This window comes from Muscardinus avellanarius (genome assembly GCF_963383645.1).
Source record: "Muscardinus avellanarius genome assembly, chromosome: 5".
NCBI classification, from domain to species: Eukaryota; Metazoa; Chordata; class Mammalia; order Rodentia; family Gliridae; genus Muscardinus; species Muscardinus avellanarius.
This window is the reverse complement of record NC_137790.1, coordinates 26,255,265-26,274,901: the sequence shown is the minus strand read 5'-3', so window position 1 is coordinate 26,274,901 and position 19,637 is coordinate 26,255,265. Positions and strand designations below refer to the sequence as shown.

Here is a 19,637-nt window from a genome sequence, read left to right as displayed (position 1 = left end):
TTGTGATAAAGGAACTACATTAGCCCTCCATAACCATGGGTTTTTATCCACAGATTCTACAAACTGTGGATCTTTTATGGTTTTAACATATTCCCCAAAGATTAACGTGTTGAAATCTTGGTCCCCAGTGCAGCAATGCTCAGAGGTGGGGCTTCAAGAAGTGTTGAATCATGAGGGCAGGGACCTCATCAGTAAATTAAGCCACTGATGAGTTCATAATTGAACAGACTATTTGGAAGTATTTAGTGAAACTATAGGAAGGAGGCCTAGTTAGAGGAGGTGTGTTACTGGGGCATGCCCTGGAAGGGTTTGATTTGTCGCTTATCCCCACTCCATCCTCTGCTTTCCAACAGCCATGAAGTGAGTAGCTTTGCTCTGCCAAACCCTTCTGCCATAATGTGCTGCCTCACCACAGTCTCAGAAACAATGGAGCCAGCCAATCATGGAAACTATAAGCCAAAATAAACCTTTCTTTAGCTATGTTGTTTTTGTTCTCAGGCATTTTGTTACAGCAATAAAAGCTGACTAACACAGGATCAAAAATATTCAGAAAAAAATCTGTGTCTATACTGGACATTTCCAGATGTCTTTTGTCATCCTTAACTAAACAATGAATTATAAGAGACTATGCATCTAACATTTAGATTACATAAGGTACTGTAAGTAACATATAGATGACATGACATGTATGAAAATCTGTGCAGAGGTTCCAAACATGCATGTACTACGTAATTTTATATAAAAAACGAGTATCCACTGATTCAGATATTCACAGGATAGAGTTTCAGGAATAAATCACCTGTAGATATAGGAGGCAGGGATGGGACAATGATATTCTGAATACAGATTTAGATTACATAAAATGTATTGACTTGTGATACACAGTAGTACATGTGAGGACATAATTTGTGGCAACCACAGGAGAGAAAATCTTGCTACACAATCCAGTTATATGGCCACACATATGAAATAGTATTATTTTTAAAATGGAATTTTTTTAAAAGGTTAAGAAAAAGAGAGAAAAACCTTCTGAACAGTGTTTCAGTTGGTAGGACTTTGTTTCATAGTTAATAAAAACATTGAATGACTGAAAGTAGTTCAGTAGAACTACTAAAAGTAATTCAGTAGCTAACCACTACTGAAAGATATGACACTGATCTTACCGAATGATCCACCGGCAAACAATCCTTGATTCAGATGGGTTTGGATATTGGGCAGCCTGGAAAGTACCAGATGATCCAGTCAACAAAAAATTTCCATCACAAGCTGTGGCTGAAAAAAAAAAGTCAGTTAATATTAGAAAAAAAAATCAGAGGGTTTACATAATTAGGATAAGGTCTCCCAGCCTATATGAAGTAATTCAAAGGAAGGCAGACTTATTCCAGAACACACTGTACTATGTATCCTAATACGATAGAAGTATTACAGATGATATTGCCCACTTCAGAAGCAGCAGGTGAAAGTATAAATGAAAGAAGAAGCAGGACATTCTTTCAATTTTATTTTCAATGTTCTTAAAAGGGGAACATAGATGTTTTCAATAGCTTTCCACAACAAACAGAGGAAAGCAAAAGAGGGACTGAATTAAAATGGGAACAAAACAACGCCAAATTAATAAGCAGAACCAATGTGTAGAGCTGGTAAATTTTAAAATCTATTTAGTACATAATTTGGGGAAAAGTATCACTACCATTGTGCCTTGCAAGATTTATATTTTTTCAAAAAGTCCAGATGTGCACGAGGCAGAGAATTTTCAGTTTGCCAAACCCGATTTCAGCTCCTCCTGCTTCAGCTATGATTGGGGTCCCACGAGTGAAGCCTTAGTGCCTGGTTCTTGTGTGTTCACTCTAAAGAAAGAATTCAGAGGTGATGCCAGAACCGTTCACTGGCAAAGGCACTTATCCTAAACAACTGTACAACCTTGAAAGAAAACCAGGAAGGGTTACGGCAAAATGGTTAGAGACGTTGGGAGAGGTGCTGGCACCTGCTTATATCTGACTTTAGTTCCTGATTTTTTGAGGGTTTATGAGTTCATTTGATTGGCAAGGTTGAGTGGCAGATTGGCTTACATGACTATATTGGCCATTAGGCATGTGCTTGTCCCTAATAACCCCCACAGTGGTGTGAGGAGATGGGGGCGTAAAACCACAATAACGATATGTTTTTAGTATAAGTAGGTCGGGGCCACTTTAAATTGTGTGGAATACCTCTTTATACAAGTGTCTCCAGGGGTATTCCCCTGAGCTTTCATAAGTGGAAGCTCTCATTCCTCAAAATGGAAGTTTTGACCATAAATTAACCACATTTTGGAGGGCTTTAGGGGTGATTCTTGGGTAGATCCAAAGTGTGAAAGGTTTTGTGAAAAAACTTTTAAATTTGAGGAGAGCTGCCAGTTTGCAGAAACACTTTAGGTGATCTTAGAAGGTGCAAAGTCTTGAAGGGGTGAAAAATCCCTGAGGGAATATTTAGCAAAATGTTTCTCAGCACTCATGACCAGGGTATAGAATTCTAATAGCATGCCTCCCAGTGCTCACGCCAAATACGATTACAGGACACGTCACCAAATACCGAATCAGATAGATAGAGTCATGTGACTAAGCTGGTCAATAAACAACTATGGGCATATTTGTTTTTATTTATAAATGTGGTTTCTAAAAGGATCTTCTGTAACATTCTTCCCTTGTCTGTGAGCACGTTGTGAAATATCATGTGGACGACTCTAGGGACAGAGAGAGAAGCAGACAAGGAGCTGGCATCCAGAATACCTAGGAAAGGTCCAGCTCTTGCCATCTTACTTGGACTTACTTGTGGCATAGGTGATAAATGAACAATCTATTGTCTTAAATTGCTAAGATTATTTATCATGTTATTTATCCAGTCTTAGAAAATGTGATCAAATTGCCAGACCCTGGAGCAGCAGTGTTTCGTTGGGCATGGATAATCTGCTGGTCAAATTTTTTTCTAAGTGACTCTTGTGAATTCTTGAATGAAAGCAAAGATGGAGATTTTTTTTCCCTGAGGGTACTTAAAATAAAAATTGCGACAGAATCGAAGTCCCTATATCAGCAAAGTTCAGAATGCCAAGATATTATCATTTCAAGAAATACGATTGTTATGAGAGCTTTCTTATATGTCCCTTCATTTAATTTCAAGATATTTCTGGGCAAATTGATTTACATACAGCAACGAAGCAAGATGGACTTTCAGGATAAAAAGATGTAACTCAGCTATGAATGAGTGGGATAACCAGGTGCTCAGAATCATGATAATGTAGACTGTTCAGTACTTTTGAATGCAGCATCAGAAAAATATTCTGAGTGGACAATAAGTGAATCTGTCGAATTATATCAGTGATTCCATTGTGTTACCAGAAATATCATTTGTAATGGGATGTATTTCCTAAGGGTACCTGCTTAGAACCTCCTGAGAGCTCCCTCTACTGGCTCAACATTTATTAATTGCTTGTTTGCTCAGGACATGGAATTCTCCAGGAGATATATAAATTAAACATGGCCTGCGCCCACCCACCAAAGACTATTATGCACATACATATGAGGCATGCAAATTATGAAGATCTTGCCAACTTTCAAACAGGCCCACACCTTGGCCTGAAGGCTCAGAGTCAGCATTTTTCTTTCTCATAGGTCACTAAAAAGTAAACTTTCTTGCTGATGCAATTCTAATCAGAAGAAAAAAAAATTAAAGAAATCTTGGTTCAGCTACACATTGTGAAAACTTAAATAACCAAACACTAAAAAAAGAAGCTGCAACTCTATTAATAACACAAACTGAAATTAGAGCTCACAGCTGGAGCAAAATAAATAAGAGAGAAAAAAAGTAAAGGTCAATTATATATATAGAAAACTTCTCTTAAATTAATTTTATTTTTTTTCTGTGAGTGTAGACTGATGAACAAGGCCTTTAGGAGAAAATTATGCTATAGAAAGTTTAAATTGGTGCATAACTGAAGTTGAGTAGAATTATGGATTCTAACTGAATAAGACTACCTGTATTCTTGAATTTTCACTATATGAAGATAACTGATTGGTTCTTTCACTACCTTATTCACAAATAATCTAAATTTGTTTACTAACAATAGATACAATGATATCTTTCAAATACTAGTAAGAGCATCAGGAAAATAAGAACATAGAGGCTTAAGAGAGTTAGTGAGTTATAAAGCTTGTTGATACTGAGGTTTAATGGATATGAAACTACTATGACACTGAAAAATAATAATGCAGTCTGATTGTGTCTTTAAAGCAAATGTAGATAATTAATTTATTCTATTCCTGAGGCCCAACTCATGAGTTGATAATGGCTCAAAAAATCCCTTGTCTTAAAACTTAATTGAAGGCAAATTGTCACTCTTTCATAACATGTTTATGGCTATTTGCCTATATACATTGATATGAATTTATCATGAAAATTAAAAACTCTTTGAGAGCAGAGATGAAAAACATAATTTTTCTGATTATTTGATTCTTTTAATGTATTTTTCCTTTTTCTTCATTTAAGATTACCAGCCATCATACAGAGGTTTAATGCCATGTGTCTATCTTTGATACACATCTTATTATTTTTGAAGTAAAAATCAACATCCCCTGTTACCTCATGATGGCACACTTGTATCATATTCTCCTTGAAAAGATTTTGGAAAGTGCCTGAAAATCACAGCAAAAAAAGATTGCTTTCTTCTTCTTTGAGTAACTTAGTTATATAAAATAGATTAAAAATATTCTGTAGCCTGCACTTTCTACCAATATATTCTGAGTGCACTTCAAAGTATGTAGTTAAACTTTGTAGGACTGAATTTTATCCAAGAACATTTGAATTGGGGTGGTGAGTGGAAGTCTCTTTAGTAAATGTGCTGTTTGTGGTGTTGGTACTGGGAAACAAACCAACTATCAGACTTATAAATTATGTACCCAGTGGATAGATCAATTTTAAAACTTTATTGGAACAGTCATCTTTAATTAATATCAGGCAAGATAAGAAAAGTACAACATGTAATAGAAGGAAAAAAAGTGCAGCAAACAGTAACTGCAGCCTGTAACACACTCAACTAATTGTGCTCAGGATCCATCTTAGAACCGATGGTAAACCATACCAAGCTCAGAACCATGAAAATACTACCACCGACTATGTGTACATATGTGAATATACCAATATCAATCTCAGTATTCTGTTAAGGGAAAGGGGGAAGATGAGGAGGTGGGGGAGCTACCAAATGCTGTGTGCATGTATATCATTGTCAACATGATTTACATTACGATAGGAGACTATAATGCACCTTATAACAAAAGCACATTATATAAGAGGAAGCAAACAAACGCAACAAAGTTGTGTGATATTCATTGAGTTAAGTAGTATTAAAATGTGAAGGGAGAGAGGATGATTTTATGATATGGTGAAAAAGTACTTGTAACAAGTGAGATATTTAAGATTTAATTTCAGGTAGATGAATATAGAAAAGAGATTGAAAAACAAAACATTTTCCCATATTAAAGATAGACACTGCTGATCACAGCATCTTTTGTATAGTAATCAAATGGAATTCTCAGGAATTAATTAACATGTTAAATTTTAAGTGATAAATTATAGGATTATTTTCAAGATTTTGTATTAAATCAACACATGACTATTGGGATAGTTCATTCTTCAATAGTTTCATATATCTAATTTAGCATACATATACGTGTGTCTCTGTGTGTGCCTGTGTCTGTACAATGAGGAAGGAGAAAAGGAAGGGGGAGAGCAGGCCGGGTGTGGTGGCGCACGCTTGTAATCCCAGCATTTGGGAGGCTGAGACTGGAGGATCGCTTTTCGAAGACAGCCTCAGCTACTACTTAGGTCCTTTGCAACACAGTGAGACCCTGTTTCCAAATAAAGAATAAAAAATAGGGCAGGAGGTGTCTCTCAGAGATAGGATGTCCCTGGGTTTCACCGCTAGTACTGCAAAAAAAAAAGGGGGGGCGGGAAAGCTTACCACATAGACTGTTGTCTTCATCAGATCCATCTGGACAATTTACTTCTCCATCACAAAATAAATCAATTGCTATGCACTTCATAGCATCAGCACAAAGCCTTGAGTCAGGTAGGCACTCTATCGAGACATTTCCTTAAAAAAACAAGATTTAAATTATAAGCTACTTGAACAGTAGATTTAATTTCCAATTGGTAGTATACGTACAATATCTGGAAAATTGCTATGATTTTTTTGTTATTTAGGTCCTTATAAGAATATACTTCAATTTCCAATATAAATATTTATTTCACTTGATGGCTCAATCATTTATAGAAATAAAACAAGGTTTTAAAAGGAGAAATTCTTCATAAATGTCAAACATGAAAGTTTATTTTGACCTTGGTAAACTGAGACTATAGCTTGGATATTTAGTCCTTAATATTTATACCTTCTGTTAATGTAGGTATTATGTGTGACAATTTATTGAACAATTTATTATATCTGCAGCATACAGTAGCCATTTCATTTACTCATAAACTTATTACTTAAAAAATAGTGGCTTCAGAGTCAAACATATCCATAAAAACCATTTTATAGTAATATAAAATACTTAACATTATCCATGCATTGCTACATTGAGTAGTGGAGAAACACAAGGGCTATTTTTGTTCCATATCTCTTTGCTTCTTGATTCAAAAATTTTAAGAGGATAAGATGCAAATGAACCCCTGCAAGATTCTATAGCATTTTTAACAAAGATCTGATCAATTTACAACTCTCAGCCTCTCTTAATCTCCACCTTCCCCACTTTAATATATTTAATTTATAGAAATCTATCAAGAAATATATTTACTGTTAGACAGTAATTTGAAAAATTAAGTACAATTCTAAAATTACTAAATATATTTTTGTATGCCTACAAAATAAGACACAATTTTTTTTTATTTTTCAAAGTGATGTGGGAATTTGAGTATTTTTATCTCTGACTAGAATAACAATGATAATTTAAAGTCCTTTAACTCAATACTCATTTTGATAGTGTTCATACTCTTAAAGCCAGCATTCTACTGCCATCTGCTGGCTCTTAAAATATAAAATGAAATTTCTTATGCTTCATAAAATTCATTGGGAGAATAAAAATATTTATGTCAATGAATCTACTGAGATAATAATTTCAGAACATTTTTGCAGGGTTTTTGAAAAAGATACATATATATTTAATTAAATTAGACTTTATTAACTGGCTTCAATAAAATGTATAAGAATCACTGGGAAATTCATTGAACACCTAATATCTAATATAAAACATAAAGATCATATTAATTTTTAAATACAAATACCCCACTTAAGAGAATAAAAATAATGATATGCTTAGTTCTTTTTTATGGCTGATTAAAATTTCACTCTGTATATATACCATATTTTCTTTATCCAATAATAACAGTGCTTATGAGAGGGGCAGATGATGGGATTAAAACCTGAGTCTAGTTTGATGGGGAAAACATTAAGTATTTTTGTTTGGATTTTACTCTTTCTTTCCCTCCAGGAAGTTTCATAAGCATTTTTTTCAGCTGATTTGCTCCATGACAAAAGAGAAGTTTTTTTATTTAGAAATTAAAATGGAAATATGAATAAAGTTGTTATATAAAAATAGTGAGCTTTAGAATTTTGCCAAATTGTGTCATTTCCTAGCCATCTCTTTATTCCTTCATATATGTATTTATAGTTATACTTTTAACAACACTTTATTTAAACATTAGCTGTTATAGCCTGGCGTGGTGGCGCACGCTTATAATCCCTGCGTTTGGGAGGCAGAGATAGGAGGATCGCACAGGTTTGAAGCCAGTCGCTCGAGCTAGCCTAGGAGACCCTGTTTCCAAATTTTAAAGAAATGTAAAAATAGGTCTAGGAGTGTAGCCCAAAGGTAGAAGGGCTTCCAGGAACCCCAGTACCACCAAAAAAACCACAACAAAACAAAACAAAACAAAACAAAAACATTAGCTGTCATAGAAATTATAATATACCAGTCTTTTAAGAATCTATTATTTTTTTGTGTGTGTGTATAAGGGGCTTGAACTCAGAGCCTCACATATTCTAGGCAAGTGCTATAGAACTGAGCTACTGCTCCAGTTGTATGACCTTACTTTCTCAAGAATATAGTTTTTTGTCTCCTTTAAGTGGTTTGTTTATTTTTTTATTATATTTTTTATTTATTTTATTTTATTTATTTATTGTATTTTTATTTTTGCTTATTCCTTCATTTTTGCCTATTTTTTTTCTTTTCTGAGAAGTCTATGCCAGACTATACTTGTTAAAAGATAACAATTAACTATGACTTAATCAATTCTAACTAAAGAAATGTGTACAAAGAAAATAATAATCAGTTTAGTTGATCAGAAGCTGATCAATTGCCTGAATGTTAGGTACTATTAATTTGAGTGAGAAAGAGACTAAAACATGGTTCTATATTTATATGTATTTTTCTTCAGGATATCTATGCATTTTTCACATAGATTTGAAAATCTATCAGTAGATCAATGTTATTTGGAATTATTCAAATAGGAAGTTGTAATCATCTATATTTTTATCAGGAAGAATTCTGTATATACTCAAATGTGATTACTTTGAAGTAATCTAAAGTCAAAACAATTTGGCAGGAGGAACCTCCTGTGCTTATTATGTGCAGCCCCTGTCCCATGGAGTACAAACAGTAACAAGACTAAATGCGAAATGTGTGCATGAATTCCTCTACCATCTTGTATCCCATTAAGATGTATGACTACAATGCACCAATAAAAAACTTAAAAAATAAAGAAAAAAGAAACAATAATAAGATTAAAATCCTTATTCTGTATTCCAAATCACTTATAAGAGAAGAAATTAAATGTTTTATTTTGAAAACCTTAGATCATTATCTTTTTCTTATCATTTCAGTAGAGATAATAGCATTTGTTGGATGTTTCAGTCAGCATTCTCACTGCTGTGACCTCAAAATACTGATCACACAACTTAAAGAAGAGCATTTTTATTTGCTCACAGTTCTTGAGATTTTGAGGATTAAGTTCATGTTAGTCTCAGCAAAGGTGGTAGGAAGGAGAGAGGGGGAAAACAAGGGCTCTGCTTTCACATCCTGGAGGCCAGAAGCAAGAGAGCGAGTCAGGGGCAGAGCGGCTATATATAATCTCAAGGCCAAGTTCCCAGAGCTCCTTCCTCATCAGCCAAGCCCCGCCTCCAACATGGCTGCCTTGTTGCTCTGAGGTCTAGGGGAACATTCTAAGTCAAAACCACACCAGTGGACAAAGCTGTTTAAGACATACTAAGCATTAAATCCTTATAACTTACTTGATAGAAGAGATAGACTCTGAATTCATAAATATCTGCCTTTATAGATCAAATTTCTTTCACTACACTATATTGGAAAATAGGTATCACCTTACAGAAATTCTCATTTACTTTGACAGAACAATCCTAGTCTTTTTAACAAGACTATCATATTTCAATCCAAATGAAATTCTGGTGGAAAGATGCTTTAATAGTCCAGATATCATGTGCGTATGAATATCTTAGAGATGAGGGCTTAGCAATATATAAATATTGTTTTCCCAAATGCAGAAAAAGAAAACTACGTAATGTCACAATGTGTTTGTTAGCAGATAAAGTCTCCAAATCTTACTCCTGGAGCAATAGATTTGAAGGGCATAATTCTACCTTAGTTTCTTTTGGCCCAATTTCATGTTCTTCACAACATCAGCCAATTACTCCTTTTCTTCAATTCCCAAACTCTTGCATATACTGGAATTGTAGCAAGATTGCATTTTGTATGAGATTGAGAAAACCCATGGTAGTGAGGCTTTTGTTTTTCTGCAATCATTGCCTGCACAGTCAGCAACAGAACAAGCAGTAGTCTAAAAACCCTTCAAGCATATGAGCAATTGCCTGAAACAGCCCCTTTAGGCACCCTGCAGCAGGCAAGAAATCAACTTGTGTGATGCGACGTTAGTTCTTACCTCTCTCTGCTGGTGTTCCAAATGGGTTAGTAAAACTTTACAGTAATTGGCAAAAAAAAAAGGCAGTTGAACAATACAACATAATCCTCGTGGACTTTGTACCTGTTATCATATAAACATTCTCTGTGGCAGAATTTTTATAGTATTAATACCAGGTATATGATGCATGCATTTGTTGATTTTTCTGAAAATCTATCTTCCAGGCATATAAAAAATGAGAATAAACTTAACATCCCTGAAAGACATATTCATAATAAATTACAGCTTGGAAACTGCAGTTTTCAAGTTTAATTGTCTCGTTCCCCTCTATAAATCTGTAGTATCTTGCCATATGAGGGGAATAATTGAGAAGTATGATTCAAGACACAAGTAGCACACAGATTTTGTAAAAAAGGGAATATATTTTGTTAGCTAATTATCTTATACTAATTCCTTGAGAATTAAGGTAATTCAATACAGTTTGCAATAACAGGAACTGCTTGGAAATGAAGGGTTTTTTTGCTTAAATAAGTGACTACATTGAAATGAGCTTTACCAAATATAATCATCTTATTTTAAATATAGTCTGTGAAAAATATGTTTTCAAAAAAGTGTTTAATCTATTTATTTTTCGTTGGCCTCTGTCTGTAGGTGGAGGGGGAAGTGATCTAGTACAGGTTGTTTTCTGTCTCTGTGTGAATCACTGTGTTAGCCACAGTGTATTGATATATGTATTGTGTCTCCTTAATTTCTCAGTCACCCTCTAAAGCATATATTTGCAACTTTATCTTTTAGATAATATAAAGTTTAAAGAAACTATGGTGCGCTAAACACTTATAAATGACAGGAATTGGTTAATGGATGGATTCATCCACATCTTTTTTTGTTTTTGTTTTTGTTTTTAATTACTGAAAATTTTATGCTACTCTATCTCTATTTGGAATAGCAGTTGCTCATATAAAATATGAAAGAATAGTTAGGTCATACTAACTTTATTCTTGAAATTTAAATGTGGGACAGGTGAGTCAAATACTTTATTATTTTCTCTTCCTCCTCATTTGCCTACTCTTTCTTCATCCAGAGGGAACTAAGCATATGATTCAGTAAAATCTTTAGATTTTTTTGACAGATTTATCTTCAGAATAGTAAGGCTGATATTTTATCCAGCTAAGAGGACCTCAATAACTGTGGGTTAGATGAATCACTATATGAATCTACAAACAGAAAATCAGAAAATATCACTAATTGGGTACGTGCATTTTCAAAGTTTTAGAAAGAAATCTTCAAGCATGTAAATTCGCTTTTGGTTTATTTTTAGCTTACAGGAGTTAGCTATTATCAATTTTAAAAACATTTTCTTTCAAAATTTGTCAAAGACTGACTTTAAATCCTGTAAATACTTCCCCATGTTAGAGAATGGAATATTGTCTCATTTAGTTTTCAATATATTGGGCTGCTTTATGGGCGTATCTAAACACAACGGTAGGCTGGCTTCTGTTGTCAAACAGATCGCTATGGGTTTTGGAGTGGTGATTTTTTGTTTAATAAAACATGTTGATTAATGTTTTATATATTATGTTGTATTTCAAAAGTCACATCAACCCATTTTATGCAAGAATTACTAATTCTAAGAGGGAATATTTATCTTTTCACAAATGTTCCTTTTTTTGTATGTATAAAACATTTGATGTAAACTTTAGTAACATAAAAATAGTAAATAGTAGTCACCCCTCATGCATACTTTTGATTTCAGGGCTTTCTTTGACCTTAGGTCAACTATGCTCTTAAAAGATTAAGTGGAAAATTACAAAAATAAATAGTTAATAAGTTTTAAAGTGTCTGCCATTCTAAGTAGCTTAATGAAATTTTGTGACTTCATCCTATCTGTGCTGTGAAGCATGCCTTCATTCAGTACACCCATATTGTATGCATTACCTGCCCACTGGTCACTTAGGATCTTAGTTATCTTATCATTGCTGCATTTCAGTACTTGTGTTTAGGTAACCCTTATTTTTAATAATAACCCCAAAGCACAAGAGTGTGAGGCTGAAAATTTGTACATGTCAGGAGACACCATTAAGTGCCTTTTTAAAATGAAAAGGTAATGATTAGTCATGGGTATTTATAAGTAAAAACATAGTATATACAGGTTATTCTCTATATTTAATGGGTTGAAAACCTAATAAATCTATCATTAATTGTAGACAAAATCTGTCAAAATGCATTTAGCACACCAACATACCAATATGATAGCTTAACCCAGCCTAACCTAAGCATGATCAGAACCCTTAAATTAGTCTACATGTTGGCAAAATCATTTAATTTAAGGCCTATTTTAAGAAAGTATTGAATATTTCATGCACCTGACTAAATATTATATTGAAAGTATAAAACAATAATTAAATGGGTACACTTCAAATCATCATAAAGTACAAAAATTGTTAAAGAGAACCACTGGAATTTAGGGACCATTGGTATAGAGTTTAGAAATATCCATATTTTCAGGCATTCAGAGGGGTCTCGTAATGTATCTCCCATAAATAGAAAGGATTATAATATTATTGTGAGAGTTGATTAGAGATTCACACAATGATGACTTTATTGAATTCATTAGGAACACACCTAACATATTCAAGAGGAAGAACCAATCAAGACCAGAGAAAGCATTTTAGTGGCTTGGCAGAAAGACAAGAGTACAATAGACAAGTTATTAGGAATCCAGACAAATTGATACATCAAAAATACATTACTTAGAGTCAGCACAAAATAGGAACAAAAAATATTGAATAAATGAATCCAAGTTTGGTTTGGTACCGGTGTAGCAACAAATATTATATTAACATCGAGGGCAAGAATGCCTTACTTGTATAAGAAAAGAATTACCAAAATATATTCCTATTATCTGATCAAACCTGAATCTATTCTGAAAAACTTCTATTGATGACATTCTTAGCAATTGAATGAGTGAGGTAAGATAATGTAATCTTCAGCCATCAACGTGTAATCATTTATTGTTGAAATCTGTGTCTAAAACCACAAATTTTATGTTTCAGTTTTCTTATATAATAAACAGGAATAAAATTAAAATGCTATGACATTGGAAAATTTTTTGTAGTCTTAAACACGTGTAAAAACCTTTAAAACTATATAGAAATATTATTAGTAAGACTGACCTGGTGTTGTCAGAGGACTGCTGGTTGTCAGTTTGTCTGTAAAGGAAAATGTCATATCAAATAATCACTACATATTTTAAATTGATCATTAGAAAGTTACTATATAGATCTTCTATTTAGTATTTCACCTAAGAATTTTCTTTTGTTTTGCTGTTGTTATTCTTTTTATTTTATTTTATTTTTTATTGGTGTATTGTCGTCATACATCTTAATGGAGTACAAGATGGTGGAGGCATATTTAAACACATCACCCAGTTAGCCTTTACCCAATTCTTGCCCCATTCCCTCCCCTGCCCTCCTTCTCATGTTTGGCTTAGTGATTGACTTTTATATGTTTGTTAATGGACATCATGTGCATTGGGAAATTTCCCTCTTTTCCCCTCCCATCCCCTCAGGTCGCCTTATTTGCTCATCTATTGCATTCCCTTCTTTGTCTAGAGTTCCTCCTATGACCCATTTTCTCCCTAGCTTCTGCATATTAGGGAGAGCATCCAATTTCTTATTTTTTGTGACGGCCTAATCTCACTTAGTATAAGTTAGTATGAATTATTAACATCTATTAGCTTAAGAATGTGTCTGGCCGGGCGTGGTGGCTCAGGCTTGTAATTCCCTGGCTTGGGAGGCAGAGACAGGAAGATCACACAAGTTTGAAGCCAGCTGCATTGGCTTAAGAGACCCTGTTTCCACATGAAAATATAAAAATAGGTCTAGGAGTGTAGCCCAGAGGTAGAAGGGCTTCCAGGAACCCCAGTACCACCAAAAAAAAAAAAAAAAAAAAAGTCTGGATCTAAGATAAACTTTTCATCTCTCCTTTTTAAAGTTTTAAATTTTTATTTTAATTGAAAAGTAATAATCATATTTTACAGGATACAATCTTATATTTTGATATATCTTTGTAATGTGGAATCATTAAATTAGGTTAATTAATAAATCTATTGCCTCACATGCTTGTGTTTATTGATTTTTAGAATTTTAGACTAGATATGTTTAGATTTTTACCTTATCTTTTATTTTCTAAGTACAGAAGAGGATGCTATTCAATAATAATTAAGTATGATAATTTATTAACTTAATAATGATTACAGACAAAAATTCTAGGTAAAGTAGAAGTATGGGATATGCTTATACCATGGGATCTGGAAGAGTTTCTTTTGGTTTCTAGGTTTGACACTTGATAGCTCTGTGATGCTCTGCATACTACTTTACTTCCTTTATTAATTTTTTTAAAGTGGAAAAATATTATCTCTCTAAAGTATCATTTTATAAATTAATTAATGTAATATTTGTAAAATATAGAACCTGACACAAGTGGATACTTTTGGAAAGAGCAGTCTTAATAAATATTGAGATAATGAACGTGATTATAGGTAACATGAGATGTGTTATCTTTACAGTTTTTATAAACATTTACGTCTTAAAAATATATAAAAATAATTTATATTTATGACGACTTTGGGGATCTGCAGAAGATTTTGATTATTCATAATTTACCAGATGTGGATTTTCCGAGGAGTAAAGGGACATGCTGAATAATTCTGGTAGTGGGCAGAACCAGAAGTAGTGTGCAAATCTCTAGCTATATTTATTTATTTATTTATTTATTTATTTATTTATTTATTTATTTATTTATTTTTGGTACTGGGGAGAGAACCCAGGGGCATTCTACCTTGAAGCTAAACCCCCAGCCCTACTTTCTATTTTTTATTTTGAAACAGGGTCTTACTGAGTTACAAAGGGCCTCAATTAGTAGCTGAGGCTATTTATGAAGAAGATATTCCTGTATCCGCCTCCCAAATGCTGGGATTTCAAGAATGTGCCACCATGCCCAACCTTTGGCTTCAATTTTAATACTTTACTAGCACAGAATAATTTATATTATGAGTTAAGTAAGGTTAATTCTTTAACCTTACTTAAGTTTTTGATGGTTTTTCAAAGTGATTATTTTGATAGTGACGTGACCTGGGTGAGATAAGGTCAAAATTATAGTAGCAGCAGTGGCCAACTGGAGTTAGAAAGATGGAATGAAGGAAATGCTGAAGTAAAAGCATTGAGCATTAAGCTTGAGATTTCCGTTTCTAAAGAGTGCAGTACATTTTGAAAGTCATCCTTTAAGAGTATCTTAAGGTTTCTTTCATTCCAAGTAATCTCACAGATATAATGGCTTTATCAGCAAGGCCAAGTGAGCTAAATCCTATGTATGCACACATACACAGGTTTACAATATGGCAGCGGCATTAACATTGAAAATGTGTATCTTTGACTTATATAACTAGGCATCATGAACCCTAATATTCTGGACTGTATTATTTCTAACCAAATAAATGCATACCTCTTTCATTTTAATGTGAAGATTAAATGTCTCAAGGAACGATAGAAATAAAATGGATCCTTTCCTTATGTCATGCGATTTGATGATCAGCAAGATATATTTTTAAAAATTCGTTAAGTACTGACCTGAAGATGTTGCAGGGGTTACTGTAGAGAAATTCCCCAAAGATTCTGTAATAAAGTAAAGTTGATTTGACATTTGGCCTTACAATATGACTATCAATATGAATATAATACAAACTGAGTATGGTTTGAATATTTGTTCAAACTGCATCTAATCTCTTAGAGCTCTTGTTTTTCTCTTTCCTCTCAAATGTTCCTATTCATTATAAAGTTTGCTGCAGTTAACAAATTTTCAGTATCTGATTATTCTGTCAGTATAACTTATAGGTTCAAAGGTATGTAACAGCAATTTAAGAAAAGAATTTTCTTATTAGTACTATCATTTTATAATAAATATTTAAGTCAACTTATGTGAGATCATATACCAAATCACACAATACCTAAAACCAGAAGTTTTGTACTGAAATATAAGAAAGGCCTTAATCAGGAAAAAATTGTGTGTATAATCATTTCTACTGGAAATTGGGTACTGTTTAAGTATGAAGTTTACATTTCACAAAAAAAAGATAAAAAGTGGCTATTTTCCTCAATTTTTAACATGCTTAGTAATTTTAAATGGATACTGACTCAACTTACAAGATATAGAAGAAACCAAAGCTTATGTCATGATTAGCTCATCTAGTGAATTTGATTTTATTTAATAATGTTTTGATGATATATAATCAACACAGAATGTTCTCATGTACTAAGTTGTTCAGTTTAATATTTCTTCATTTTTGTCTTGTTCCTACAAGATCAATGACAGGTTCTTAAATAATCATTGGCAGATGCATGAAGATTAATATAAGAAAATAAGATTTGTAAGAAATTTTTATAAAGATAGTATTTTAATTTTTATATTTGATTTGAGAGTGTTCTATATAAAATTCTTAAATTTGGATTGTAACAAATTTGAAAAATCCCATAATATGAATAAATATTAAAAATGAATATAAAATTATGGTTAATACCAAGTTTATAAATGCTATCTAATAAAATTCAACAAATTAAATATAACAACTGCAAATTATTGAGAATATTCATTAGTAGATGTTTTTATAAAGTTTAAGGTATTTGCAATACTGATTCTCAAAAGATATGGCTGTCTTAAATAAATACATATTTTAAAACCATAGCTCACCCCCTCAATAGCCCAACTGTAGGGAGTCATGAAAATAAATTTTGGCATATTTATTAATTCATTTGCCAAAATAGACCTCCAAAACCAATGGAAATTCAAAACAGAAAAAAAAAATAAGCCAAATTTTTAGAAGAAAAATAATGGTTAAAAACTTTAACTTTCCAAAGATAAAACCATTATATACCAACACTAGTATGACATTAAAGACAGATCACTCAAATCATAATCCTTGATTTAAGTATAAACAATAAAGCCGGGCATGGTGGTGCACGCTTGTAATCCCAGCATTTGGGAGGCTGAGACAGGAGGATCACAGTTCGTGGGCAGCCCCAGATACTACTTAGTGAGTCCTTTGCAACTCAGGAAGACCCTGTTTCAAAATAAAGAATAAAAAATAGAGCTGGGGGTGTAGTTCAGAGCTACAAAGCCCTTGGGTTCCACCCCCAGTAACACAAAAAAAAGTACCAACAACATATGATTTCAGGCAATTTTCCAAAATTATCTGTGCTTTGGTCTTCTACTCTGTAAAATGGGGTAATAAAGACATCGTATAGCAGGACCGACGTGGTGACTAAATGTGTTAATAGGTGAAACTCCTGTCTGAGTTAATCATGACTAATTAAAATTTTCAATCCATCTGAATCAGACAAGAGACTAAAACAGATCATCTCTACCTCAGTATCTATGGGAGAGGTAACAAGACATCACTATAGTAGGTATTAAGAACATTAACCATCTTTGCACTGAAATAGAGAACAAGATGTAGAAGGAGACTTAATGGTAGAGGAGACTGCTTGATGAGCCAGAACTTTAAAGAAAAGCAACTAGAGCTCCCAGTATTTTTTATCTATTATTCCAAATTCAAAAGCCAAAACAAATCATATACTTCTGTTTGCTTTTATATATTTTATTTATTTAAAATAAAATCTGTATCAATTGATCTCATTCTATTTCCAATTATTTGAGCTGATAATATGTTATTCAAAGTCTGAATCTATTCCACATGTCAATATTTATATGCTGATATTCTTTTGGATGTGTTTTTTTTTTTTTAACATTCCCCAATTTTTGAATTCCTCAACATATGTTGTCCCAAAGTTTATAGAGAAGGGATTGTGGTCTTAGGTGAGCCTAGCAAATTACTACAGTTCTCAACCAGAGTAAACACACAGGTTAAATGGTTGTTGAATTGAATAGAAGGTAACTAGAGTGGAAAATTTAAATCAATAGAAACATTGATAAAACATATCGTCCTGTTGTTATATTTGATACCCCATATCTCTTTCCTTTTGTTTATTCTTACACAATGATTATTTTAGAAGATAAAGTTTAATTTTATAAATAAAAAATGGAATGTATCTAGCTTACTAACCACTCTTTTATTACTTTCAGCTTTTTCAAGAGACTGATCCTTGCCTCTTGATTTTGTAACCTTAGGTCTATGACACACTCAGAATGCCCCAAATGCCACTTTCTGATAGAGGGTTCCTGAAAAGTCAGGTTACGTTTGGCCAATGCAAAGAAGGTGACAAGACTCACAAACATTTATCCATGCCTATATTTTCAGTACCTTCTTGATATATGACATTTTACAACCTTTTTCTCTTTGGTACTGTTTCTTCAAATAGGATTTCTCCATATTTTACGTTTCTCATGTAAATGTGTTACCTCAGGCAATAAGGCATGCCTCTGAAGTTAAGGATGATCCCACTGCTTCTCTGGTATATGGCTAAAATCTTAATTTCATAGCTTAATGATTCAAAGAAATCAAATAATGTTCACAGATACCTGTGATATCAATGCTGTTCAAATCAATATGGAAAGTGACCAGCTGGCTGGATTTATTTGCTTCAATGCCTTGAATCAGTTCTTCTTTTACATTCTCATCTGACACCCACTGAGCAAAAAAAAGGTCAAAGAGGACGATAATGCTGCCATTTCTGTAAAGCAAAAGATGATAGAAGAGAAAAATTCGGCCGTCTTCAAGTGATTTATGGCCAATTCATGTAAAATGCCTTTGAAATTCTCTAGTTAACATCAGAGTAACCCTCATTACACTAGTATAATGTAAGGTATATAACCTCTGCTCTATAATTTGCATTTTACAAGCATTCTTTTTACAGTCTAAAGAAATATAAAGTGAATAAGGTAGGTTATGTTAAATATTATCTATACTGTATAGATAAAATAAAAATGAATTGAAATATGCATTTTCTGAGTTCTGTATTAGAATACTGACTCCCAGGCCAAGGTATTCCCTAGTTACTTGCATCAAATTAAACACAATGACATGTTGCCATGCCATTTATTCTGATTTTGCTATTTGAAGGAATTAAAGAAAAATTCTGTCATTTCTTTGATGATTTTTTGAGTAAAAATTTAAGGTAGTTCCACCTTCTTCTGTATAACTTCAGAAGGCCTTTTACTAAGATATCAACTTATAGTAAGATATCAACTGTCTTTTTGTTTTTCTCTTAGGTTCTGCTTAATCTAAATATTTTCTCCTATTCAAATAAATACAAAGAAAATAAATATACCTGAGATTATCAGAAACCAATAGACTATTAATTCTTATGACCAAGTGCCAGGCTTGTCTTACCTACATCATCTCCCACCATGACATTAGAATTCAATCAATTGTCACAATCATCCTCCCCTTTACTTTAGTTACTGCTTTATGGTGGTCATTTCAAATAGTGATTTTTTTTTTTACAGTTTAAATGATGCTAAAACATGTTGCCAGGCATGGTGATGCACGCTTATAATCCCAGTCTTGGAAGGCTGAGACAGGAGAATCACAAGTTTGTGGCCAGCCTCAGCTTTTTAGTGAGGTCCTTCATCACTTAGTAAGACCCTGTTTCAAAATAAATAATAAAAAATAGGTCTGAGGGGTGTATCTCGGAGGTAGAATGCCACTGGGTTCAATTGTCAGTATTGAA

The 19,637-nt window shown here is 33.1% G+C and overlaps 1 protein-coding gene across 2 annotated transcripts in view; it reads right to left on the bottom strand.

The window, feature by feature from the left end:
* Positions 1 to 19,637, bottom strand: part of TMPRSS15 (transmembrane serine protease 15) — a gene marked incomplete at both ends in the record, with an annotated part of 135,444 nt that overhangs the window by 105,080 nt on the left and 10,727 nt on the right. The window contains 5 exons of one of the 2 annotated variants that reach the window (XM_080695445.1): positions 1,164 to 1,272; positions 5,990 to 6,121; positions 13,128 to 13,163; positions 15,582 to 15,626; positions 18,487 to 18,638. In XM_080695445.1, the coding sequence (XP_080551571.1) occupies positions 1,164 to 1,272; positions 5,990 to 6,121; positions 13,128 to 13,163; positions 15,582 to 15,626; positions 18,487 to 18,638 (474 nt within the window). The remainder of the gene's footprint in view (positions 1 to 1,163; positions 1,273 to 5,989; positions 6,122 to 13,127; positions 13,164 to 15,581; positions 15,627 to 18,486; positions 18,639 to 19,637) is intronic. The other variant, XM_080695446.1, reaches the window with a different exon arrangement.